At 44.5% G+C, this 27,916-nt stretch overlaps 1 protein-coding gene across 11 annotated transcripts in view; it reads right to left on the bottom strand.

Annotated features, from left to right (window-relative positions):
- Window positions 1-6,980: 6,980 nt before the first annotated feature.
- Window positions 6,981-27,916, bottom strand: part of LOC306823888 (low-density lipoprotein receptor class A domain-containing protein 4-like) — a 194,526-nt gene continuing 173,590 nt past the window's right edge. For 9 of the 11 annotated variants that reach the window (XM_079343791.1, XM_079343790.1, XM_079343788.1 and 6 more), the window contains 3 exons: window positions 12,342-12,502; window positions 11,081-11,131; window positions 6,981-8,406 (listed from right to left, as the gene is read on the bottom strand). In XM_079343791.1, the coding sequence (XP_079199917.1) occupies window positions 7,822-8,406; window positions 11,081-11,131; window positions 12,342-12,502 (797 nt within the window). In that variant the 3' untranslated portion in view covers window positions 6,981-7,821. The remainder of the gene's footprint in view (window positions 8,407-11,080; window positions 11,132-12,341; window positions 12,503-27,916) is intronic. The other 2 variants (XM_079343792.1, XM_079343784.1) reach the window with 1 other exon arrangement.

Below are 27,916 nucleotides of genomic sequence, written 5' to 3' on the forward strand. Positions count from 1 at the left end.
GAGCATCTTGATGTGGCACACCTGTGAGGTGGGATGGATTGTCTCAGCAAAGCAAAAGTGCTCACTATCACACATTTAGACAGATTTATGAACAATGTTTGAGAGAAATGGTAATATTGTGTATCTGGAAAGAATTTTAGATCTTTGAGTCCATCTCATGACAAATGGGAGCAAAAACAAAAGTGTTGCGTTTATATTTTTGTTGAGTATATTTAAGACAAAGGTTGGATATTAACCTGAAACTTTATCCAGGCTGTGTTAGTGATGTATCACTCCTTTTAAACCATAGCTTGTTTATTATCTGAAATTATCATGATTTGCAAAGTAAGAAAATGATCACTCTCAAACCCAGGTTAATGTGGACATTTTAAAGTCATTTAGAAAAGTGTTGTAGTCAAGATCACACTCACAGAGGCCGAGACATACCTGAGACCAGAGTGCTCTGAGACAGGATCGAGAGCGAGTCTAATCACAATACTGTTTCTAAATCAGTCTGGATTTAAACTGTAGAGTTCGCCCAGTCGTCTCAGGAAAGATTTGTAGTAAAAATGCTTTAGATTCCGAGATGAGATCTTCAAAATGTGGTCTAAAGTTCGCGTCGCCCTTGGTGTGCAAAGGGTCCGATTTCGTGTACTACAATAATAATTTGGAAGTAACAAATAAATCTTCCATCTCTGTTCTTGATGGCATCGACAGTGATCTTGTGTAAACATGAGCTCACCACCTGTAGGAGGCTTGCTGCAGGCTCTGAGTCTTTAAAACATTCTGAAACCAAAACAGCATTTTGTAGATGGACAGAGAAGATAAAGTAGTTTTTCAGACATCCTCACAACAGACCCGCCACTATGGGTCGATTTTGGATTTTTTTTTTTTAACTGTTGGTGGAGCACCAACACCCTTTCCAATCAGATGAATATACATTTAGAGACTCACATGTGAAACCATGGACATAAAGTAAATCTCTGGTTAAGGGGTGTCATGGGATGCTCTTTAACACCGTCGTAAGCTTGGAAAAATGAGGACCCTGATTGTAACGTTGAAAAATGTCCTGATTTTTCATGAAATGCTCATCTTGCAGTTGTGTTATCATGAAATGTACTCATTTGTCATGAAAACGTGCACACTCACACCCACACTTAAAGTGTTTACAGCTGATTTCCGTTGGTGCAGTTTGGATCTTTGCAAACTTGAAAGTCTTGTTGTTGTTGTGTAATCAAGGTGTTTAAGTTGATTTACAACTCAATTGTAGCCATGGCAGGTTTAACTGTCTTTAAATGTGTTTTACAAAACAGATTTCTGAGGTTTGTTCTGCACTCAGACTGCATGCTGGCCAGTCAGGCCCCGACCTGCATCACCAGGCAACACAGAAACCAGGTGAACAAGTCTGAGAGGCGACTGATCCTTCTCTTAAATCCTGCTCAGGATCTTTGGCTGCATCAATGAGGACAGATAAAAGAGCTGAGTGGCACTGCAGCCCGGCCCGACTCCAATGTGATTACATTATAAACCTCATTATCCATATAACACTAAAGAAAATACAGGGAGAATGCCAGAGTAATCACTTTTAAAGTTTTATTCATTACGCTGCAGTTTGACTACAGCATAAGTACAAGCATAAAATCTTTGACTACAACAGCACTTAGAGCAACATTTTTTGATTTTTTTTCTTATTTTCTGTAAAAGTATTGCAATAACAGACCTTAGGCCTAAAACCTATTACATCACAATTGCTTAAATAAAAAGAGGCAAAAGTACACAACAATTTTACCTCTGTGTTTGGATATATATGTGACTGTATGCTTACTAAATACAATCACATATATATCCAGCTTTCAGCACAGAGGGGGCGAGGGAACGAGAAGGAGTCATTTTGTAAATAAAGCAAATCGATGTTACAAAACCCATGATGGAAGCAGTCCTATGGTAACTGTCAAGACAGAGAGAATACCAAACTGTTGAGACGTTATCATTGTTATTATCATCATCATTATTATTATTAAAATCTGGAACAATAAAAACAGCTACTTGTTGTCAGCAGTTGAGTACAGACTTCTGATAGGTGGAAAGAGAGAGCGCGCTGCAGGGGCAGAAATCAAATAAAAATCAGTCGGAGCCCAAGTTAGTTCTTCAAGCTAGTGCAGGAAATGAAAAAAAAATAGAAAGTCTATTAAGAAGGAGTGCCAGGCGGCGCTCTAGCCAAAGTTACAATAGAGACTTTCCCAAATCAAAACTACACAACTGCCACTTATTTGGTGCTTTGAAGAGAAAATGGCGCGTCGCTATGTACATCGTCTATAGATAAGAATGAACATGCTCTGCGGTTATTGTACAGTGGAGTTATTCTCAGTACATACTGTAAATAAATGACTGCAGATTAAACATGACTTGTTTCAATATACTGTGCCACATACAACATTGTAATGTAGAAAAGAATAAAAATAATAACAAAGAGAGAAAAGTTAAATGACAGTTTACACGGTATATTCCCACTCCTTTCACGCACCTGGTGCAACTTTCCAATCATGACAAAAAAAAAAGGGAATGACCATTTTTTTCCTTGAATGTTTGAACACTCTTCCTGTTCAACGTGAATGTGATCAGAAGTCGGTGATGCTCCTGTAACAACGCTCAAATGCTTCGACCAAACGTCAGACAGACCTATAGCGGTGCTCGACAGATTTATGCTTTGGCAGATATTACAACATTGCAGCTGAACTGAACTAAAATATTCGTAATATTTAAGAGACACAGATTCTTCGTTGGATGGAAGTGCTCACAGCTCCTGTGTGCGACTGCGAGGCGACGCCTCTTTCAAACCAAACAGCTTGGACTTTTTGTTCAACAATTTACAGAGTGAGTTGAGATGCAGCCGAGGCAGGCTGTCGTCGTGGCATTAACACAAACTGATGTGTGCGTGTGTTTTCTGTCAAGATCTGTGTTACAGAACTTTACATTTGTCAGTCAACAGACGTATAACCAAAAAAAAAAAAAAACATCCGCCAGTACCCAAATGATGGCAAGCATTGTGAAAGCTTGTTTTTAGATGATCCAATAAACAAGTCAAAAACTCAACAACTTCCTTAATCCACAGGTTATCTCATCAGTATCATAACAGACTATTATTCATAGCAAAATATTATAAGTAGTAATTTGTATTTGTGTTGCGACCATATTCTAAGCATACTTTGCAAACCATGTTTCTGATAGAAAAAAAAAAAGACAAAGCACATTTTAACTGTAGGCATGTACAAATTTGATGCTGCCTTCTTAAAATTCTTATATTGTCTATACATTATATTACATTATTCACAACATTTTTTTGTGGTTTCTACCCATTGGGTAGGATATGTGCATAATATATTCAAGTTATATACAGCACCTTACAAACAAACATAAAGAAAGACAGACTACTGAAAAAAGCACCGTTGGAAGTGAGGCACAACGAAGGTGGGAGCTTTTGAGTGCAAGTGGGTTCCTATGTCTGCTCCACACGCTGGTCAAATTACTGGTTGAAATGGCTTCAGAGGCTCAGACGGGAACGACCACTTCTGTCTGTCATGGCAGGCTACAGACTGCCTGTGCACGGGTCGAACCGGAGCTAAAAGCGGTTGAGGTGGAACTGCAGTTTTCAGAGGCAGCTGGAGTTTTGCTACACAGCTGCTGCTGTGATCACTAAAATGTTTCGATTCAAGGTGGGTCGAGGATCTAAATGATGCTTTTGTCCACTTCACTGCCACACGAGGAGGGCCACAGCTATGACGTCTGTCCACAGCTTTACAAAAAGGCAGAGAAGAACATTTTTGGCAAATGTAGCTTACATTACTCAAATCTCTCTGTTCCACTCAACCCAGACAGGCGGTCAGGTCCGATAAGAGCACCTGCAAGAATTCCAAGCAGTAGTTTGACTGAGGTGTGGTCTGCTCAAACATGAACATTAGGCACCTTATTTACTCACATAATAGTAACATGCAAACCTCCTTATAGAAAACGTAAAATTCATCTTCATGTTATCAATTAACAAGCTATGACTGCGCAGAGAGAACAAGGCAAGAAAAGAAAGGAAAGAAGGAGGGGGGGAAAAAAGGAAAAGAAAAGCAGGTATGACGCAGGTCCGTGCAGTCAAAGGCAGAAGAGTCAGGGCTTTCTTCTCACTGACTCACTCAGGCTTCTGTGTAATACTTGAGCTTTTGACTGCAGAGGGTAAGATTTCTCTCCTTGGGAGTATCGGATGAGTAAAGGTGAAAGAAGGACAGAGGAGTGGTGGGGTGGTGGTGGTGGTGGGGGGGCGCATGAGAAGCAGCAGTAGCAACAATAGTAGCAGTAGCAGCAGCAGCAACAGCAATAGCAGCAGCGATGTAGTAACAAACACACACACATACACTTTCATACACACAACTGTAGAGTGATATAAACACAGTGACCAGAAACATACAACAAACTGGGAAGCATGCGTATATTCAAACACACTGATGCTAATGGAATCACAAGGCTTTTCTCCACCAACCTGCCATCTAAAGTCAGCTGTGAGCTGCACATGGACAGGGGCTGTTCTCTCATTTCAACGTTCCCTGTTTGAAGTCTCACGTTGGAGTTGGGTTGAGCAGAAGTATCACACAATGTGATGATGATGATGATGATGATGCTGCGTTAGACAATTAGAGAAGAAAATCGTTGAGGTTGTTCGAGCATCAAAAGGCTATGTCTGTTCCTAATTCAGAAATATAAATAAATGATAAATGATAAAGAGTGTGAATGTTTACTTATTGGCATGGTATACTGTTTTCGTTTTTTGTTGTTGCAATTAAATCAATGTACCTTTTTGTACCTTAATGTAGCTTTTTTTTTTTCACTTAAAGAAAGTTAAATGTGCCAACACATTTCAATCAACCCGTGATGTTAGAATGATGTGGATTCTGATTAAAAGATGCTATTGTTCTGGCCTGCTGAGGGTAAATGAATCTGGGGAGGATTGCTCTTCTCTCATCAGTCGTGAAGACATGGAATCAAGTGGCGTTTTTCTGCAACTTGTCTTTTAACTGCTCTAGTGGAGCCACATTATCCACAGAGATCTCCTCCTCTCCAAGACAAACTAAGAATGTGGTAATTCAACGAGCTACATGTCTTAGTAAGGCAGTTTTATGTTAAAAACGTGTGATTCCCCTCACTTGGGTTTCAGGGGCTGTGAGCCAAGCTACGGCTAAGCTCTCACGCTGGCTCCTTTGATAAAGTTAAAAGCTATGCTAATGTGACTTGAAACACCTAGGAAGCAGTGAGCTGAAAGTGTTCAATGTCCAGCAAACAGCTGGCACTTAAAGGAAACTCTGATAAAGATGCTCTTGAAGGTTAAACATGAGAATTGTGAAGGCTGATATGGAAGTTCGCACACAAAAAGGGAATCGATAAAGTCAGGTGTCTGTGTTTTAAAAGGCCGATCTGATAGTTCTGCCAAACCCTTCAGCTCCATGACAGTCTCCAGACAGATGGAGTGATCTCTGTGCAGCTTTGCAATAACCTGTGTGTTTGACTGTGACATACACGTTTACATTGAGGTCACTTCTGCAACATGAGAACACCCAGCCTCCTCCTCTGGTTTTAATGAAAGCATCATGAATGCTGGGTAAATGTGGACAGGGCCAAATAAGTAATATGGCCTTGAATCTTTTAAACTCAGACAAAGCAGTCAGCAAGTAAACCACACACACACACACACACACACACACACACACACACACACACACACACACACACACACACACACACACACACACACACACACACACACACACACACACACACACACACACACACACACACACACACACACACACACACACACACACACACACACACACACACACACACACACACACACACACACACACACACACAGGGGTAAAGAGGACTGCACTCGCACACTGCCAAATGAGGGCTCCACTCCAGTCTCCACTTTAAAGGGCTTGGCTTGACTCTGCATCATTTAAACACACTTTTTCTGCACAGGGATGGAAGGATTGGTGATGATCAGTGTTTGCCAGAGACAAAAGCTAGGAGGGTGGTGGTGGGGGGGGGGGGGGGGGGGGGGGGGTGTTCAGGGTCAGGTGTGGTTTTGGGGGTTTGGAGCACTGGCGTTGAACACAAACAAGATAGAGAGACAGAGAAAAGCGCAAGAGCAGAGGAGAAGGCAACGATGAGCAGAGAAAAAGGCTCGACTTTTTTTCAAAAAAAGGTTTTTTCTTTTACAAAAAGGACCCTCCCATAGCCCTTGGACTTAGACCACAGACAGTTCTGGTTTAAAACCTGATCGCTGTGCTGGCGGATGCAGACAGGAATCTTCACTTTGTGTCTTCTTGTTTGTTTGTTTTTTTCTTTTGTGGCTTTAGAGAAGTGAAGACAGAGATCCGAGCCTTCTTTTTGTTTTTGTTTTGTGTTGTTTCGTTGTCATGGCGGCGGGGTTTGTGTTCAGTGTGGCTGTTGGCAGAATGCACTGTGCATGTCGAGATGAGGAGTGGGGGCGGGGTGGGGGGGGGGGAAGGTCATGGATGCAGGAAACAGGAAAGAGGAAGTGTCAGGTGCTCAGAGGTTGGGACAGAGTGGAAAAATGAAGAATCAGCTTTAACCAGGCTGCTGGGTAGACTGTTAGATATGTTTGTTTTTTTTGTTATGGAGTTGTGATCTACCAGATTCAAGATTCCCCAGAATGTTAGCATGGAGCATGTTGGATCTTGCCAAGCAGCTCTCATCTTTCTAGGAGTTCCAAAATGACTTGTAACATGATACAAGAGAAGGTGAGAAATGTTTGGTCCACCCAGCGGCTGGTCACTAGTCAGACTTCTTTCCCACTAGGCTGAAGTGTGCACAGACGTGAGCAGTACAAGATCATTCTGCGACTGAGTCTCACTGTGCCTGTGGTGTAAGCAGACAGAGGTGTTGTAGGCTGGGTACGAGTATTTCTTGCAGTATTTCAAAAAACAGGAAGGACATAAGCTTATAATACTTGTTGTTGTTGTTTTTTTCTTTTTTTGCTCCCAACTGTTTAAACAACTTTGGAGCCCAAGTTCAGTCAGTCAGTTCATTCATGTAAAGGACAAAAAAAAAAAAAAAAAAAAAAAAAACATCATCACCATAACATAGCATCATTTCCCTCTTTTCTTTTACAACAAAAAGATAGTGCAACTTTTAGATAACTTTTCTTTTTTTGTGTTTTGAATGTTAGAATGAGTCATCCCCCCCCACCCCCTCCTCCACACACACACACACACACACACACACACACACACACACTTCCTCGTGAACCTTGGCACTAAGATTTGGGTTTTTGTGAGTCTCTTGTTTTGTTGTGTTCTCTGTAAGTCCATTCTCAGTTCTCGCTTTGTGCACAGATCCCGGTCCAAAAAAAAGAAAAGAAAAGAAGAAGAAGAACACAAATAAAAAATACTTTAAAGTTCCAAGGGACGAAGCCGTCAGCGAGGGGACAAAAAAGACCCCAAATTGTTTCAATCTGTGCTAGCAGAATGTTTCATTTTAAGGAAAAACAAAAAAACAACCTCTCCGAGCAGTGCATACATCCTGCCCCAGTGGTGCTAGCGCTTTGAATTACTAACATCGGAAAGAAAGTGAAATGAAATCAACGGTTGGTTGTCTTCCCTTGTTTTCTTGTAGCTAAGGTTGATATTTATTTGTGCATGGGAGTGTGGAAAAAGGACATGAAAGAGACAGAGAGAGAGAGAGAGCGAAAGAGAGCCCACTGCTTACAGGGGTGAAGAGGAGAGACAGTTTATAGTCCGGGGTGGGTTTCCCCCACTTGCCCCCCGACCCTTCTCTTCACACCAGGTCCTCCGGTTGGCCGTCCTTGGCCTTGGCAGGTACTATTGTGCTTTCTGATTGGCTCTTCTGCTGGATCGTCCTGCTCCCCGGCCCCCCCACCCTCTGGTTATTGCTGTGCTGGTGTAAAAAGAATGCTGAGCCGGGGTAGTGACCCATCACCTCGCTGTACGCGGGCGGGGGGCCCTCCATGCGCCCATGGCTGCTGGAGTTGGTCGCACTGATGCCCGAGTTACTGCTGGGTGGCCTTGGACCGCCTCCTCCCAGTCCTCCCCCTCCACCACCCACCCCTCCCAGGGTACCGCCTCCTCCCATGTCGATCAAGTCACTGTCGTAAATGGTCCGGTTCGGTGGCGCCCTCACAGACTCACGGTTGAGTTCCATCTGCTGCTCGGGGTCGCGAAGTTGCAGGGTGCAGGGACCCTGGTACGGCGGGGGTTCCTCGCCGTCTGAAAGCGAGATTGTGGGCGGCAGGTCGATCTGGTGCTGCAGGTAAGGGTAGGTTGGCTGGAAGCGGCTGAAACGGTCGCGCTGCATAAAGGAGGGAGCGGTGAAGCGATCCCTGGCCTGGGGAGCGTATAACACCTGTGAGGAAGACAGACAGGAAGGGCAGGGGAATACAAGGTAGTGAAGGAGGGACGAGGAAAAGGAAGGCAAGAGAGAAGGAGGAATTAGAAGATAGGAAAGAGGACAAGAAGAAAGGGAACATCAGTACAGCTGTAACAGTATTATTAGTTAAAAAGCATCAACAGGTAAAAAAAACAAGTGGTGCAACATATCAGAGTTGATGTTGATCTGTTGGGATCAGCCTTATGTGATCTGTGGCTCGATGGAAAATGTGTCATCATAAATGTAATGCAGATAAAACCCAGCAGAGGAGTGGAGGTGCCATAGAGGTCTGCAATGAGAAGACAGCCTTGTCATCACTTTTCATTGGAACTGTTTCGCTGACTTTCACGCGGACCTTCTTCATATTTCAGTATGTGTTGCTTCTTAGTATCAAACAGTGCATCGACTTTGATCCTCTCACTCTGTGTGCGTTCATCGTGCATCAGGAGACGATTCGCACACGCACACACACACACACACACACTCAATGTAAAGTACAGTTGTTCTGACACTGATAACAGAATCTGCAACACAGCATAAAATCCCAGGCTAAGCATCGCTGGGTGAAGAACTTCCAGACTGATGCTCTTGTCGCAGCTGGAGTGTCACCAATTAGTTAATAAAAATAGAATAATGTGATTACAGAGTGGGGGAGGAAGAATGCAACGTTTCTTCGTCAACAGAGAAACACTGAACTCCTCGCGTCCTTCTCAGGCTTTTGTCAGAAATCTTCCCCTCAATTAGCTGTGCACGCTGCGTCTGCATGATCCATTTCTTCACTCCTGTCCAATTCAACACATTTCTACTGTGGAGAGTCATTATCAGACGGAGCCCATTTCAATTAGTGACTGTGGCTCTAATAGTCAACCCCCACTGACAAGGCAGTCTGGATGAAGAGAACAACAAACTGAAAGGGGGCAAAAAAAAAAAAAAGCTGAGGGATAGAGGATCAGGGCGAATGAAATGGAGAGACAGAGAGAGAGAGAGAGAGAGAGAGAGAGAAAGAGTGGAACCAAAAGGATTAAAAATAAAGGCGAGTGTGATAAGAGAGGCACAGAAAGGAGAGAGGAAGAAAAGAGCCATGAGGATAAAAAGAGGAAGGAGAGCAAAGGAGCTGGAAAGATAAAGAAAGAGAGAAAAGAGAGGAAAAGTAAAAACACAGACAGAAAGAGAGAGAGAGAGAAAGAGAGAGAGGAGACAGAGAGAGAGACGGACGAGGGAGGAGGAGGAGGAGAGAAAGGTGCATCGCTGATACAGGGAGCAGAGCGCAGTGGAGCAGGGCAGCTCTCAGACGGCTGTCTAGACAGTGTCATGGGAGGTGTTGCTGATTAATGACGCACCAAAAACCACCCCCCCCCCACCCACCGACCCCCTCCGCCACACACACGCACAAACAAACACGCACACACACACAGCCCCCTTCTCCGCATCTATCAGCCACCCACATTCATGGCTGCGTCTCCCTTTGTGTTTGTCTCTCTGTGGCCTTTTCCTTTTCTTGCACGTCTCTCTGGGTGTTTTAACGTTGACATGATTTTCACCTCCCTTCATCGGCCCGCACCTCTCCTTCTCTCACTCCAATCACCTTCCATCGACTTCTTTTTCCTCTCTCTCCATCCTTCGCGTCTGTTTTTCTTTTTTTTCCCCTCTCCTGAAGTTTTATTTCTGGTCTTTATCATAGAAAGTCCAAATGGAAGCAAATTCAGTCTGTGTGTTTGGTGCAACGTCGGCCTTGAATGCCAAGGTGAGAACCAACTAGCCGGCTAATCTACGAACACAGCCTCAAAATACTCCTGTCTGCAAGTTGATCGACACGATCACGATACGGGTGTGTTTTTCAGAGTACTCTTTGAACTTCATGTTTCTGGTTTTCCCAGCGTGCCTCTTAAGCTCCTCCATCTGGCGCGGACGTCGTTGAGCAAACAGATCACCAGTCACAGCGAGTCTACTGGCATTTGTTTACGCCCCTGTATTCACAAGGCTTTTAGTACACGCCAAATTTGATTTCATTTGGTGGATAGCGTCAGCCGTACACGACGAGACCAGCTTCAATTCCTGAATGATCAAATATTTACAAGCAACCAAAATGCAAATGTCAGGATCTTTTCTCCGTGACAGTATTCCTGTAACCAGGGAAGGATTATAGGAGAGCGAGGGCTGTGAGAACGAGCGCACTAAGACACAAAGAGCGGAGAAGACACCATTCTCCTTGTAAAACAGAAAGTAAAGAAAGCGGTTTAGACTAAACACCCAGATCATAATTGATCTTAATGTGATTTCTTTTATTTTATAAATGACATGGTGAAACTCCCTGTCTGCATCTCATGCACCGACACAACGACCTGTTTCTTACTAAAGTACCTCATACAACGCCGCCTAAAAAAAATAAAAATAAACGTTCACCTCCTGTGCTGTTCATGTCTGACAAGTATCAGAATTATTATTATTGAACAAGTAGGGAGGGTAGAGCCGTTTTTCTGTCTGCCTTCACACCGCCATGGTACGAACTTTGAAGCAGCAGATCAAAAAGCTTCGTCTTAATGGGCTTCGAGGAACTAAAATGATCTCTGAGTGATCATGGTTGTATAAATGTGTGGACAGATCCCCCCCCCCCAGAGAACAAGGTTTGATGTCAGTGTCAGTGTCTTACCTCTGAGGCACCTTGTCGAGAGCCGCTGTCCGAAGGCCACAGACACCCATCCTACAATTCACACAGATAAAACAAGGATGAGATTCCCGGGAGGCTCCGAGATCATTCCTGCTCCTAATGAGCCCAACAGCTAATCTTTCAGAACTCTTACTGATTAAGATTCACTTTTCAAAAACAATTCCTACTGCTTTGTTGTTAGCTGTGTCTGAAAGCCTGTTTGATAGGAGACCACGAGGCTCACCAGTCAAATGTTCTTCAAAAACATTCATAATAATAAATTAACCACTACATGGAGAAAAGGATGAAAGAAAAAAAGACTTAAGATACAAAAGTTTAAACGGTGTTGAGAAATGCCTGATGGCTTCAAACGGGGAAAAAAATAAAAAATAAATCATGATGTGTTTGGGAGCAAGGACAACAAAAAGCACATCAAAGACACACACACACACACACACACACACACACACACCTATCAAATCACTGCAGTTGCCCTTCTTCTACATTTGACTTGCAAATCTTTCCACAGATTGAACAGTCAACAACATTTAGTTTGAAAGGAAGGAAGAGGCCAGTGGCTTTTGTTCAAAAATGTACTCAACCACCTACGAGGCTTTGTTGCCGTGGTGCTTTGTGTCACTGCATTTATGACACTTCTTTAAGTGTCTGTGTGTTGAATGGAAGGTACAGTGTATCGTTTGGAAGACAAGATCAAGAAGACAAAGTGACATGTTGTTATCTGAATTTAAATGATCTCTCGTTAGACTTAAACAAGTGAAAACAGCTTATGTATTTTTTTTTTTCAGAGGCTGAATATATCTATGAATCAAAATGCAGGATGGATCATATTAGCATAGTGCATGAGTGTGTGTGTGTTTGTCCCAGAGTGTTGGTGTGTCAGTATGGGGGCAGAGCCGCTGCTGTCTAGACAGCGCTGTAGTGAATTAAACATCAAGGCCTGACAGAGTCTGGCTCCGAAGAAAACCAATTCGGCAAGTTCACCTAACAGACTGAAGCAAAGCTGCTACCTCAGTGAATCTGGGACAGAGACTGCGATCGGGATAAAAGGATTCATTTAGCTCAGTGCAGCTTTACTGTGAACAAACTGCTAAGCTATGTTTGTCCTGCTTCAGAAATAAAGAAAAGTACTGTGACAAAGAAGAACAGAGCAACAGTTATTCAAGCAATTCACAAAACTAATCAACAAACACCATGTTTTCCTGTACCCACACACCCACACACACACACACACACACACACTTACACTGACCTGCTGCAGGGCATGCTCGTGCCTGCGGGCCTGGCTCTGCCTTGTTATGAAGGACCAGGTGGAGAGCTTGTAGTGGTTGAGCAGGCAGATGATCACCACCACCATCACTGTCATCACCACGATGATGATGACAATCTGAACAAACTCCAGTTCAGCTGCACAAACACACAAAAAGAAGGAGAGAGGGTGTTAGCATGAAACACTTACAGGAGATGAAGGACTCGATGCAGCAGTCATAGTAGCACCTGAAGGTACGACGTTTAGAAAAAGAGACAAACTCAACTGTTTCAATAAGTGTGAGTTGAACAAAGGCTGCAGACGTTGAATGTATGAAGTCTATCATCACTTTATCATTTGAATACTCCAGTTTACATTGACCTGAAATAAACCTTTAACAACAGGCTGCAGCTTTGCGTTATATCTTTGTATGTGGCCGTCTGCAGACTTTCTACTGGATCCTGTCTGAATGGGTTCAAACTACAAGACATGCTTGTGGTTTTATCACCTCTCGGTTCAATACGGTGTAAATAAGAGACATGAAGCATTTAGAGAAACAACAAGCTGAAAAAACACTTTTTTCAAAAGCACACAGAACTCAATGACTCAGCAATCTGCTCACGTTTAAGTGTTTGTTTTATCAGAAATGAATGTAATCATGTCACATGTCATGTAAACATGTGACGTCATTTCAACATTAAAACCAGTGAAACATAAACATTTCACTGAAATCTGTCTGGCTGTGGAAAGAGCAGAGCAAATCTAGGGCTCTCACTGTACCAGATCTGTAACCTCCGTTTAAAAATCAAACAATACGGACTCCTGTTTCGACACCATGGCAACCAAAATACAAGTACGAGGCACCCAGGATTGGGTCACTTCTTGTTTTAGCCACCAAAAAGCCGTCATACTCCTGAACACTGAAAAATGAGCCAAGATTTAAGTGGGTTTTCTTTTTGGTCCTATGGATCGTTAAAATAAAATAAAATGCTGCCCAGGGTTCAATTAAAATGAACATTTACACATAGTGTCAGAAATACTGTGTTGAAAAGTTTCAGAACACTAAAGTGTATTCAGCTGTTTGATGATCTGATGATCTGAGTGTCATACCTTGTGTTGACCAGCAGGGGGCAGCACAGGTCAAACTCACAAGTTAGTCTGTCACATAGTGGGCACATGTGTCCTATCATATGAGAGTGGGTGCTCAGGAAAAAAAAAGCTTCAAATCACATAAGAGGTGATTGTTGTGACTGCTTTCTGTCCCAGCTTACAGTGGCTGCTTTGTAAAGGACACACACACACACACGCACACACACACACGCACACACATCCGACATCAGAACGGGTCTGGGATGACCTCCCAGATCAGGTCACTCCTGGGACACACAATGACTGCTGCCTTACAGTCCTGTCTGCCCATGGCCTGTGTTTATTGTTTCATGCTTTTGTTCCTCCTTCATCTCACAAAAGCCATCTTGTTTTCTCCCAAAACGATCTTGCATTCCTCCCTCTCCCACCATCGTTTTCTCTCTCTGTATTCTTCATTGTCTGCCACTTTCAGTTTCTCCCTTACTCCGTCTGCCTCTCCTTCCTCTCTCAGTCTGCAGTCTGAAACTCTTTGTTGTGCGTGTTCTAAGCAGAAGTCTTGACCTTGTCTGGTCCTGGCACACGGTCTGACCTCTGACTCACACTCTGACTCACTGCTGCTGGACACTCACTCACTTTATGTGTGTGTGTGTGTGTGTGTGTGTGTGTGTGTGTGTGTGTGTGTGTGTGTGTGTTAATGCAGATTGTTTCCTTGTGTGTACGTGCAGCTCTGTTAGCACAATCGCACAAGAACACTCGGCTGTTTGAGCTACAATGGCTCGATTCTGGCAGACAACTCCTCCACAAAGCTCTGTACAGTGTTGGGAAATTATTACCCACAATTCAGCTAGCTGCTAGCTGCTGGATATTCATCCTCCTCCAGGTCTCGTAAGCACAGCACAGCTCTAAAGTCTCTACGATCCCTGATCATGATTGGCTCAAATCAGCCTGACAATATCTGTTAGTATTACTTTCATGATCAAAGGAGAGCCCTGAAAAACCACCTATCCTGCCTGACTTCTTCCTCCACATAGGGCCGGCTGAGTGTGGAGCCTGAGCTGAAATGAAACCCACCCAAACCTGCCTCTGCCCCACCACAGCAGCCACAGGGGACGCTAAGAGGGGAAGGAGGCTGAAACCGCATGGAAAGACAAAAAGTCCATGAAGAATAAAAACCTTGGCCAGTAAAAAAACCCAACCAACGTGAAGCACAGAAGAGCGGAGCCATGAGGTCCAGACTACTGCTGTTCATAAGATGAAGGTCGGTGAGCGAGGTGAAGAGTTTAATGAATGACTTTAATGTATCAGTTTAATGAAACAACAGGAACAAATGACTGCAGGGAACAGGCCTTCAACCACAGACAACCCAGTCCAACATTTATCATCATGGGGTCTAACCCAACACATTTCTCAAAGCATAACAATGAGAGTGGTGTGATGTGACACGAGTAGGACTGAGGGTGAAGATCAAACAACTCCACTCACATCATCCACCACAAACAAAGAGGATGCATTCTGGGAAACAAACGGGACGAGTCAAGCTTCAGATGAGCTTCAACGTGTATGCTCGTTTTAAGGCCCGGAACGGAGACAGGAAGTGGATGTGTTGAGCGTGGTTAAAGGTTTGTCACATTAAAATAGTGTTCATGTTTCAGATCGGGTTATCTGATGTTGTTCAGCCGTCACAGGACACGGGGGGGTGAGCTGAGCTGCCATGTTTCTAAATGCTTGACTTGTTTTTATTTATTGATAATGTCCTCACCAACACAAGCTATTGTAAAGCTGCCATGTGGACCTGCAGATGATAAAAGTCTGGAGCTCAAAGATCTTACATGTCAGTGTCAACCTGGTGGTGATGCAAGAGGAGACGCCAGGTGATCTCATGTATCCCCCCCCCCCCCCCCCCCCCCCCCGCCCCCGAGTAGCTGCTCGCTGGATAAATGACGATGATGATGGTCTGCAAAGTCATGAAATAAAAACACAAATCTCTTCTCCTTCTGTCTCAATCTGAGCACTGAGGCGTGTGAGTCACCGCTCTCTGTGATGAGAGAGGAAGCATTACAAAGATGTTAGGTCGTTAAAGCGACGGTCTGATTCGAGAGCTTTATACGCCCTGGCCTGCGCGCTCGCCACAGGGAGGGGACCAAAAGCCTTCTGGGAAACCAAGTCAACCAGGTCCTTCTTTAAGCCTTCAGGATAAATATCACATACTTGGCCTGCTGCTTGTTGTAAAAGCCAAACAAACCAGATGCCCGACCCAAAGCTGAGCTCTGAAGTACGGGTGGGGATGTTTTTACAGTTCAAGCATAATAAAAGTAAAGCGGCTGCAGTTAATAGCCTCTCCCCTGAACGTCAGAGAGGAAGGAGGCTGGAGGAGGAGTTGAGCACGGAGGAAGGAAGTGCAGGGAGGAGGAGAGATGAAAGAAAAAGAGGCCGGGAGGAGAGGAGGCCGGTCCTCCTGACCCACGGTATCCACCCAGTACAGAAGCTCCGGAACATAGTGTTCCACTCGCTCGGCCCGCAGATCAGAGCGTGCTGGCAGTCTGCATTACCAGCACCAGCCTGATGTTATTACAACAGTAATCCACTTGTCAAAACAATATCGGCCCGGCGTCTGCAGCACCCTTGTTCCTTCAGCACGCGGAATTATTTGAATTGCAAGCCAGCCGTCCCATCTGTTTTTTTTTTTTTCCCCCTGCTGTGTTGAAGAGAGAGGCCATCAAGTTTATTCAAATCATGAGAGAGAGAGAACATTCATTCTTTCACACATCTGGATTAGAACTTATGAACACTGCTGACTGAACGCAGGTTACAAAAATTAGAGGGGGGGGGCGGCAAATGTGCACACGTGAAAAGTGTTGTCAAAAGACTGCCTTTGATTTAGCCAACATGCTGTTTTAGTGAGTAGGATTTAAGATGGAGACTGTAATAATATCAAACCTTTAAAAAATGAACCCAAAGCTAAACCGCAAAGATATGACGTTTCCTTAAGTGACCACTTGAGACAGGGTGCAAATGTCCAGGAGCACTTATTGGGTCCCAAGCTATACAGCAGAATTCAACCTGGTTGAAAAACAGTCTGAAAAGTGAATGTCTTTATGTGCACACATGGCCATGGCCTTGAGGCCTGTCACGAGGTGGTTCGACAGTGAGGAGGAGGAAGAATATCGAATGCTATGATTTGACCCGATAACCACTGACAATCTGTCCATCTTTATACAGTCCGTGTCAAACCCATACTGTACCCTACAGGACAAAACATAGAAGTGAGAAAATATTTAAAATCAGTGTACTAAACCCTACTCTTTCATTTAATAATAAGGCTTTTTTTTCCCCCCATTGCTTCGACAGGCAATAGTATAGAGTCGACAGGAAAGTGATGTGCAAAGGGGGGCCGGCTCCTGGACTTGAACCCTTAAACGCTTGCTTTCACTACAAACTCCACGTACACACAGTTTGTTTAGTCCTGATGTTTGACACTGAGCCCTATCACACACAAACAGCAGTCACAGCAGAGGCTCGCCCCGACGTCCATTCAAAAAGCCCGACACAAAAAAAGAGAGTATGCAGGACACATACACACAAACAGTGACCCAATGACAGGCCTTTGACCTTTGTATGCGAGTGTGTGTGTGTGTGTGTGTGTGTGTGTGTGTGTGAGTGAGAGAGAGAGAGAGGGGGGGGGGGGGGGGGGGCAAAGTGAGGTCAGACAGTTCAGCTGACCTGTCTGTGAAAAGAAGCAGACAGACCCACAGCAAACAAACAGAGAGAGAGAGAGCGAGCAGCAGGACATGACAGAGCCGTCTGAGGACCAGTCCAAACATGTGCACCACATGAACGTGTACCCTTCTGTGCTTGATCAGAAATTACATAACTCTTATAGGGTCACTTTAGCCTTATTTTTAGTATCCCTTTTTTTTTTTTGTATCTACGTCTGGAAATTGTGAACCCAAGATTTTCCCTGAATCAACTTTCTAGAAAATAAGTATTCCCTTGAAAACTGCTGACAGTGAATTATTCTCTCTAACCAGAACACAGTCACTGGAAAGAGGTTTTTTTTCTTTGCACTCTTAATTACATGCATCTCCATTTCTGGGGAGGAAAGCTGTGGGAACAATCTGGAAAAAGCCTGGACGACTCCACCGAACATGCACGAACGGACGGGATTAGAGAAGAGACGGGACAGTTTAGAAACCTTTTCTCGCTTATAGTGTTAGTGCACAGTTCCCTGCAACCTGGACAAACACACAATGTTAACTTGCACTGCAAACTCATTCCTACTGGCAACAAGAAGCCGTTCATGCTGGGGGAAACTCACTTCTGTGACTAATGAGAGCATACAGGCTTACCCTGTTTGGCCCTGAAATGGGAATCAGGCTAATGGCTATCTATAGAGACTGCACACACTCAGCTGGGGCCTCTAACATTGTTATTGCTCAATAAACTTAACATTTGAGCTGGGATGACCTTAGAAGCTTCCGTGAGAAAACACAGGCTCGCTGCTTTCGTTTGCACAAAGGAGCTGTCTTTTTGTCCAAAACCTGGAGAATGTGCTCCACGCTTCAGGTTAGTCAGGGGATGTATGCCGAAAGCAGAAGCTGAGCGTGAAGGGAACAGGCTTGCTTGCTGCTTGCTAATTCAGAGTAGGAGAGCTACTCCCACCTGCAAAAGAAAATTCCCTTTCTTTCAGACTGGAGACACTGAGCTTCAGTTGTTATGAATCCTATCTTGCAGGCAGGCAGCACACAGCCCCAGAGCTAGAGCAGTTTATGAAACGGCTGCAGCAGACGACCTGTCACTGGGAGAAAAAAAAAAAAAACAGCCTGCTGTGGGAGACCAGAGGACGGGAGAGACAGACAGGAAACGACAGCAACATCTACAATGGAAGTCAAATCTGAGATGCATATTCCCCTAAAAAACACAAAGACAGCAGTTCAGGTGTTTTATTTCTTTCACCAAGCGAGGATAACCTCAACTTAACCTCCAGCTGGCTGATTTCCTCTGCAGTCATTTCCTGTTTCCTGCTGCACTCGCAGAGCTACATCTGCAAAAAATATTGGCGTTTTCACCGTCAAACCTGGCAATCATAAGCTGACTTGACTTTGAATGCAGCACTTCCACCATGACTGATAGAGAAAGTGTTGCAAGTGCTGTGTGATTGGGCTGCTCAAGTCCAAGACAGTGCTCTCTCTCTCTCTCTTCTGCTTTCAGCAGCTTTTGGTCAAAAATACGACCGAAGGTCTGTGGCGATTATAAAGTTTACTGTTGATCATGAAAACAATTTAGATTTTATCATTTGATCATTTAAAACAGAAAAGTTTTACAGTTTTGGAAATGTTGACGGCCTCATCTTGTGATAACAGCAGATATCGAACAGGACCGAGCGTCGCTGCGTGCACAGTGTTTGTGCTTAGAGCTGCGGTCACATGGAGAAATGAAACCAGATGTCGAGAACATAAGAAGCATTTTCATCCAAAGTAAAAAGAGTTTGCTAAAATCCTCCATCATCCTGTTGTCCCTTTACATTGCTTTGTCATGAGGGAAATCCGGCTCCTGCTCCTATCATCTTCACGATGGCTGCTGTAAGGAGCAGACACATTTAGTTGACTACAGTTGTGAGAGAGGCTGACCATCATCACAGATCAGGCCTGTATGGACCCATCACGAGTCTTTTTCTCTCACACACACTCCTGAACATTAGTAGAAAATGTCAGCACGATACGCCGCTGTTCGACAGATTTTCTAAATCCTCCCCTTGCGTTAACACACGCAGCCCAAGATCGGGCCGGTTGTGTGTAGTCGTCACGGCCTCCTGCGGGGATTTTCCCTAGTCAGGGTACACTTCTTTTTTTGTCTATTTGCGTTCACATAATATGCGGCTCCCTTCATACATTTAAGGTGTTTTTTTAAGAGTTAGTATGAAAAGAGCAGCAGTCAGTGTCTGGGTGTGTTCACCCTGATTTGCCCAAATAAAAGAAAGACAGAAGGAAAGAACAACAGTTTCTTTGCTCCAACTTTCTCGTCCGTCTACTGCTGCCCGGAGAGCTCGAGCCCAGAGAGAGGCCTGCTGAGTTCACAGCCTGCTGCCCACCACGCCGGGCCCACACACACACACACACACACACACCTCCTTCGACACACACGGACGCACACAGCCCTGTCTGCTGCCACTGCCGTTGCTATGGTAACCCTTGGGCACGGTGCCGTGATCAACAAGGCCTGTAGCTGCCGGGGCGCCATGGCAGCGACCTGCCTGGCGAGTACACACACACACACACACACACACACACACACACACACACACGCTACAACACACAAATTTGGTGCCACAGAGAGCGATAGAAGAAGACAAGGAGGAAGGAGTGAACACACACACACACACACACACACACACACACACACACACACACACACAGTTCAGTAATGAAGGGACAGAAAGAGTTTGGGGAAACGCAGGGAGCGAGAAAAGACACACCAACACACAAACACACACACACAGGCTCACACACACACACACACACACACACACACACACCTCCCTCGGGAGATGTGCAGTGTAACGTCTAGACGGCTGGTATCAGCCTGGCAGCAACAGTCTCTTTTAACCACAGAGTGCGTGCGTGCGTGTGTGTGTTTGTGCGTGTGTGTGTATTTGTGCGTGTGTGTGTGCGTGACACAGCATGGAGCAACTATCAGCCTAGTTACAGCCTCGACTCCTCTGCTCGAGTCAGCCTCTCCATGGAAATAAATGAACTAGTTTAGAGCTGCTTAACCCCGAGGAGAGCGGACCTGTTTTGGTGTGTGCCAGGAGGAGAGGTATCTACGGGTCAGCAAGGAGAGGGAAAGGAAACGATAAAACATATAAAAGGGAGGAAAAGGAGGACGTGAAAAGGAGTGTGTCAAGGATGAGGGGAGACGCAAAGTGTGGCAGACACACACACACACACACACACACACACACACACAGAATGAGAGGAAGGTGCCAGACGTGCTATAGGGACTCAGGGCAACAAGAGAACAAACAATTACAGCTTTGTCTCTTTTCTGCTCTCTCCCACTGCTCTCTCTCTCTTTCTTCCTCTCTCTCCAGCGATCCCTCCTTCTCCTCTCGCTCACACAGCCTGTCTGTGCTTCGCCACTGAGACGAACTGGGATTAGAAAGCAGGACTGTTACAACCATGGCTATTTCGAACTTCAGCGTAGGGACATTAAACATTCTGCTCAGCTGTACTGACATTGTTTTCATTTGCAAATTGGACAAAAGGCACCATAACAGGAACATGAAGTCACCATCAATGTCGTATTTGACAAACATTTCCAAAGGTTGTGACGGGAGTGTTCTCAGCAAAGTGTCAGATGAGCTCTGTGACAGTGCAGTAACAGAGTGTGCAGGCATACAAAGCACAGGAAGACCAGACGATAAGAAAGACTGCATGGTCATTCAGAAGACAATATGGGCGTATTATCGAAATCAATACCATTCATCTGCAGCCAAAACCAAAAGTGCATCGAGTGCAATATCCGCCAACTGTCCTTTAATGAATCTAAAAACCTGCAAACAGCTTTGACCCGTATCCAAGGCCGAAGCTGATCCAGATGAACGCTCTGTGAATGTACTTCCACTCATATTATCTTAGAGTCCAAATGAGTTGGATTAAATCGGAGGTCCAATTATCAATTAGTGAAACAACGTAGTTCATGACATACAAGACACGGTTCACATATGGACAACACAAAAATGAGTTTGAGCTGAGGCGATGAAGAGACGCACAGTCAGCTGCTGAACATGGAGGTGGTGAAAGCACAAGCAAACAACGAGACCAAGATAGTCCGCAAATATTGCAATATTATTATTATAGGCTGATGAACTACACAAACATCACGACCAACATGATGAGCTCCCAGCCACAAATCTTTCAACTTTTCAGAAAGGCGATGTTGACGACACGGCGCTCTTTTCCAAATGTATGATCATGTCTTCAACCCACATCCTCTTTACCGTCAGAGCAAGTTAAAAACTCATCTCAAATATAAAACCAGTAAAAACTTTTCTGCTCAGGGGACACGGGGCCGAAGTCAGTTACTGAGTAAATCTAATGTCTTAAAAGCTTCATGGGGTTTGTTTTAAAACACTTCATTTAAAATAAGACTTCTGGAAACACATCATCAGTGCCACTTGTTAAAAGGTACGTTTTTTTTAGTAACCAATGGGATGAATTGTAGTGTGAATTCACTCATTGTGACTCGAGTGGATGGTTACATCCTTAGTTTTGTGTCTTTAGCTGAACAATGTCTGCCCAAGTGACACATGACTATGATTAGAGTAAACATGGAGGCAATCTGTCACCGCCTGCACCGACAGTGTAGAAAGTCACTGTAACTTCACGAGCTGACATAAGCATGTCAGCATGAACAGTGATATTCACTATAGGAGCATGGATTCGATCTTTCAGTGTGTGGATGAACCATCTCCCTGACTTGTTGGTTTGTAGTGCACCTAGAAGTGGTGAGCTCCAGTGTGTGAGTGGGATAGAATCACTAGCGTCAAACAACGTGCACACCTTCTCTGCTCTTCACAAGCATGCGGCGCAAGCCATAAATCCTCCCTCTACATTCATGACACGCTTCTTATTTCCAGTCCAAGTAGTGATTGAAAAGACTCTCACAGAGTACAGATACCAACGCTTCATTCAATCAATCCTTGCCACCAGTTTTAAGTGGCTGCTTTAAAAGGTGACTAACTGGTGTGTCGGGGTTATATTGTCACTGTTGCTGCTGCTGACTTGCAGTAATAACTGATCCGTGAGTCGTTCCTCCTGTGATTGGCTGCAGCCACGCGGTTCAGTGGACGTCACGCTTGATGCTGACGCACCTCATGGAATCACTTGTGTCTATCACATGCACCGCACATACACCGTTCTCCGACTCAGCATGCGTTTAACACACCTCTGATGCATCCTTCTTTTATTATTTGACATTCTCTCTGCACAGAGACTAAGTTTAATGATTGCTGAGCTCGGCCATAATAATGAGAGCTGATGCTGAGCTGGCAATAAATCCCTACTAAGACTCCTGAAAAGGACTTCTATCGTCCCATCTGCATGAATACAACATGAACAAAGATAGGAGGAAGGCAGAGCTCTGTGATAACAGATCATGAATATTACAGTAAAGTCTAATATTATCAATAATCCAATGCTGTAATATTCATGAACAGCAGTAAAGCAGAGAGGAGAGCGGTGTTAAACTATTCATTCAGCCTGGGAGGTGACGGATGCAGGGCTGGCTTAACATGTCACACTGAACAAACACAGACAAACACACACACTCCCCCACAGTCTCTCAGGTGTGTGTGTGTGTGTGTGTGTGTGTGTGTGTGTGTGTACATTATCAGAGCCAGACAGACAGGATCGTGTCTAGACTCCCTCCCCCCTCCCTGCCTCCCATAAAGCCCAGACTGAAGGGTCAGACTAATGTCATGGTTAGAGTGTGTGTGCATGTGTGTGTGTTAGCCAGGGTCAGTGTGTGTGTGTGTGTGTGTGTGTGTGTGTGTGTGTGTGTGTGTGTGTGTGTGTGTTGAGCTAAAAGCATTGACCAGAAATGCCTGTGTGGCTGCCTCAGACTTTTCCTTTTCAACTAGTAGCTGTTAGTTTAAGACAATAATGGTGAAGTCGTTCCACAGTAGCTCTATTAGATGTCAAAGCTGCCGCTAACAGGAGGGAGCAGCAGTGGTCCATTCAAATTCATAGGCTGGCAAATAAGTCCTTTTGGAGTTCAATAGTTTTCATCGTACTGATACCAAACAGAGCCGTGCAAAAAGGTGATTCATTGAGTGTGCAGTCAATCCTCAAACAATTCTTCAGGACACAGCCGACAACACACACACACACTTAAAAAGAGGACGGTGCGTGGAGTTAGATTAGAGTGAGAGAGAGTTTAGCATGACATGCAGATTTGAACCCGGGCTGCTCGCTTGGAGGACTGTAACTTCCATACATGGGGCTCGTCATTAATCACTGTGCCCCTGGCACCCCCATCCACACAATGTTGAGCTGACTTTTTCCTGCTAGCCCTCGTGTTTATGTATGTGTGTGTGTGTGTGTGTGTGTGTGTGTGTGTGTGTGTGTGTGTGTGTGTGTGTGTGTGTGTGTGTGTGTCAATTTGATGGATATTGTTTTCCGAAGGGGCCGCTGTACTTGGAGGAAATGGAGAATCCTTTCTCACTTGAGCACAAGTATCTGAAGAGTCGTAGCTGTCCACTTGAGAGCTTTACCTGTCTACTGACTAAATGATGAAGATAATTACAGCTGCTATTGTAAAAGACAATGGACAGTCCGTGCTACTTTTGCTAAAAAAGTTTGAAGCAAGTGAGTAAAAGATCCAAGCTGAACACTTTGAGTCTGAACAATCAGACAGCGCCAGCATCTGAAGCACCACTGAAAAAAAAAACTAACAAGGCAATAAATGATGGAAAATGTTGTGATGACAGTGAAGGGTACTATGAGGAGGGAGGGTGCGGGGTCGAGAGGGGGGCACCAGACAGGGTTTAATATCTGTCAGAGCATAATAACCTGGAGCAGACCAAGAAGTTATGAGGGATGTGTTGTGATGTGATTTAACCTGGAAGCAACAATCTGACAGTGACGGGCGACGACGAGCTTTGTTGGCCTCATCACCAACGTATGCCGTCTTCGTCAAGTTCACAAACATTCAGGGTCTGTTGTGACAGCGTTAAGGGGAGGACACGAGGCAGACACATCACCGAGGGGCAAAACAAGAACATTAAGATCAACAGAGGGACCCAAGAAGAAGGGCTGTCACGATACCACAATGATTAAACTTCAAGATGAAACTAAAATTAAACACTATCTACACCAGTTTGGTTACCATGGCAACAAAAAGAGTCGTCCTCGGAAACCAAATATTGGGTATTTTTTTTGGTTTTCTAGAATGCATATCCCTGCAGACTGTCTGAGTCGAACTCAATCATTGATACCGAATTGATGCCAACATATTTATCTCTCTCTCTCTCTCGTGTTTAATTGTGATTGACAATGATTTCGCTAAATCAATACTGACACTTTCCAATTCATTCAGGAGCCTCCGTATGCAGCAGGTGTGGATAGAGTATCTACATATTCACACTGTTAAAACAGGCCTGATAAACTAAAGTCTCAATGAAGCAGTAGTAGAAATGGTGAACGACAACAACGCGCTTGTTTTGGTCCAATATCAACGTCACTTGTTGTTGGACATATTCATGGCTCTCACAGACGAGTGGAAAACACAACGTCCCAGAAAAACATCATGAAGCCATTTATGAGCGCAGAGATCGAGCTCTCACCAGTCACCCAACACGCTCACTTCTGAGCAGTGAGTCTCCCTGAACCTTACGTCCTGTGTTCACACACACACTGGCTCAAGCACCATTATTTTCCCTCAGTTTGTAGTTTTTTTTTCAAACGCCACATTTCAAACAAAACTTGTGAGAAACTCTTTGGCGTTGTTGAGATGACTCTGTTGCTTTCGTCTGACACTTCTACGTTGTTCTATTGGCATCATGTCGTGCTCTTTCCCCACCCTGTGAGGTGCATCTGTGAACAAGCAGATCAGGAGGATTTCAGCAGTGCGTGTGTGAGAAGGGCTTGAGTTACCTCGCTTCAGTCAGTCTGTTTGTTTTGGAGACGCCTCCCTGAACTTATTTACAGTCTGACCAAGAACTTTTTGGAATTTGTTCCAGAAGGGTACACAATGTCACTGGTGAAACACCGAATGTGTGATGTCAGCATTCATGGTGGAAGCTAGTAATAACACTACAGCTTTCCAAATTAAATAGACAGAAAAACAGAGCGCTAAGCTCAATATAAAAGCCACCGTTAATGGAGATTGTACATGCACACACAGCATCTGACTCTGCTGACTCCAATCAGCCAGAGACAACTCAGCCAGCCACCCAGACACATTGATCTTTGTCATCTTAGCAGGGGGGATATGAAAATGATTCTGCGGTGTTCTTCTTTTTTTTTTTTTCTGCAGGTCAACTTCACAGGTCTACTGCTGAGGGCGAAAAGGTACAATCATGCTGAGGTCTGGCTGAACAGAACAAGAGGGGATATGGAGGGCGGGGGAAATGAAAGGAGTAGAGAGGAACAGGAGGAAAGAGCCGGAGAAATACAAAAGGGAATGCAGCCTGGTTTGGACACAGAGGGGATACGGGAACAAAGATAAGACAGACGAGGGGAAAAGGAGGAAAAGGTAGAGGTGCGGGGAGAATGAGGTAAGGTCAGACAGATGTTAAAGACAGCCAAACAAGAAAGTGTATCTCATCTCTAAGACTGAACAACAAAAGAGTGGAGCATCAGAAAACAGAATAAAACAGAGGAGAGGAGAGAGAGAGAGAGAGAGAGAGGGAGGAGGTAAAGAAACCAGCGGGCCTGTCTGTCTGTCTATCTCTCTGCGTGCTTCCTGGCACATGTTCATTTGATAGAACAGCCCCCTCACCTCATCCCACCCCCTGCATCGCCCCTGCAGGAAGGCTGACTTTTTTTTTTTTTTTTAAACCATGAAAAACTCTTCAGTGGGTTTTTCACATCAGTAGGTGTAGCAGACATCTCCCTGACGTAGGCTGCGTGCTGCATATGTGCTTCAAACTCCCTGTGGCTGTTGTGATCAGCCAAACAGGGACAGCAGGGGATTCTGGGGGAGGAAGACAGGAAGCTCTGAGAGACACATGACACATTCCGACTGGAGCTGCTGGCTCTGTTGAGGTTACCCAGACATACTGGGCTCAACTGTCCTCTGGATGAGGGTTTTTTTTTTTCAGAGTTTGACTCAGAAGCTATTTTCACACACATACACTCCTGAAATTTTTAAGAACATTTTTGAGACAGCCCACTCTCAGTTATTCACACATGTCCCTCACAGTGTAAGGTTTCACTGTGGTACAGGGTGTGTGTGTGTGTGTGGGGGGGGGGGGTCTCAGGGGGCTTCATGATGTAACAAATGAAGCAGAGTCTGTAACTATAGTAACAGTGTTGGGCCTTTATATCAATGCTACACGTCATTGGACATATTCACAGTACAAAAAACATAAAATGGCATTAGGAAAAAGAAAAAAAAGGATGAAGCAGCTTTATAATGTGCTCAAAGATGCTGCAACGTCATCAACCCCTGCACGCTTATTCGACTATGACCTGCTGCGTTCATACATCGCTCACCATGACGACGAGGTCAAAGTTAAAGTTCACACATGCTGCTCACCTTGAAAAGTTCAGCAGTGTTTCAGGAGTCTGTACGCTACATGTCCAGACGTAGAGCCCGACCGATTAATCGGCCAATGTGAACATGTCCAATGACTCTGGGTAGACGCAGATAATGCACCAATATTATTTGATGTATTCACCATTCAAATAGGACTCATTTAAGTTTCATTGTATTGAACTCGAAGCTTTCACCAGCAAAGGGCGCTTTATGGATTACAAAAGACATTAGCACCCTACAGAGTGTCAAACGGTGATGAGCGTACAGGCAGAGTAACTTTTCAGTTGAGAGACCATCAGTTCTTTGATACTGTATTTTTCCACAACTGTTCAATAACTGCATTAAAGGGATCAACACAATAAATGTGTATATCCATATCCACAGATCCAACATAGATCCAGGAAAGATATCTCGGTATCAGATTTTTTTCAGCGACTAAAAATCCCAAATATCAGCCGGGCCCGATCCAGACGATGTTGACACAGAGAATTATTTATATGAGCATCATAAGTGATGAACTATTTATTGACTTATTCATTGAACCTGTATTCAAAAGCGCAACACAACCACCTCAATAAGCAGATATGATTGCTCAGCTCTCAAGTTTCCCTCATTAAAATCAAGGGGCTGAGTGACTACTGTAACTCGCTTCTCTCTGGTCTCCCCCAAAAGTCTCTTCATAAACTCCAACTGGTTCAGAACGCTGCAGCCCGGATCATCACCAGAACACCTTTCACCCACCACATCATCCCTGTTCCCAAACAACTCCACTGGCTCCCAATCACACACCGCATTACCTACAAAACTCTCCTCCTGGCCTTCAAGGCCCTCCATAACCTTCAAGGCCCTTCATAACCCCTCCTGACCTCCTCCACATAAACGCACCCAAACGGACCCTCAGATCATCTTCCTCCCTCAGCCTCCTCATCCCTCCAGCCCGCATGACCACCGTAGGGTCCAGAGCCTGCAGCCGCTCTGCCCCCCACCTCTGGAACTCCCTCCCACCTGACATCCCAAACATTGACTCACTGTCCATCTTTGAATCACATCTCAAAACCGCAGAACTGCTGTTTTTAATCTTCTTATGTAAAACTGTTCATTATCTTTATACTGTTTGTCTTGTAAGTTGTCCTTGGGTTTTTTGAAAGGCGCCCATAGATTTATTAATTTAATATTATTATTAAAAGAGAACACAGATAAAGAACTTCAGGACAACATTGACATGC

Source organism: Symphodus melops (assembly GCF_947650265.1).
Source record: "Symphodus melops genome assembly, chromosome: 5".
Classification (NCBI taxonomy): domain Eukaryota; kingdom Metazoa; phylum Chordata; class Actinopteri; order Labriformes; family Labridae; genus Symphodus; species Symphodus melops.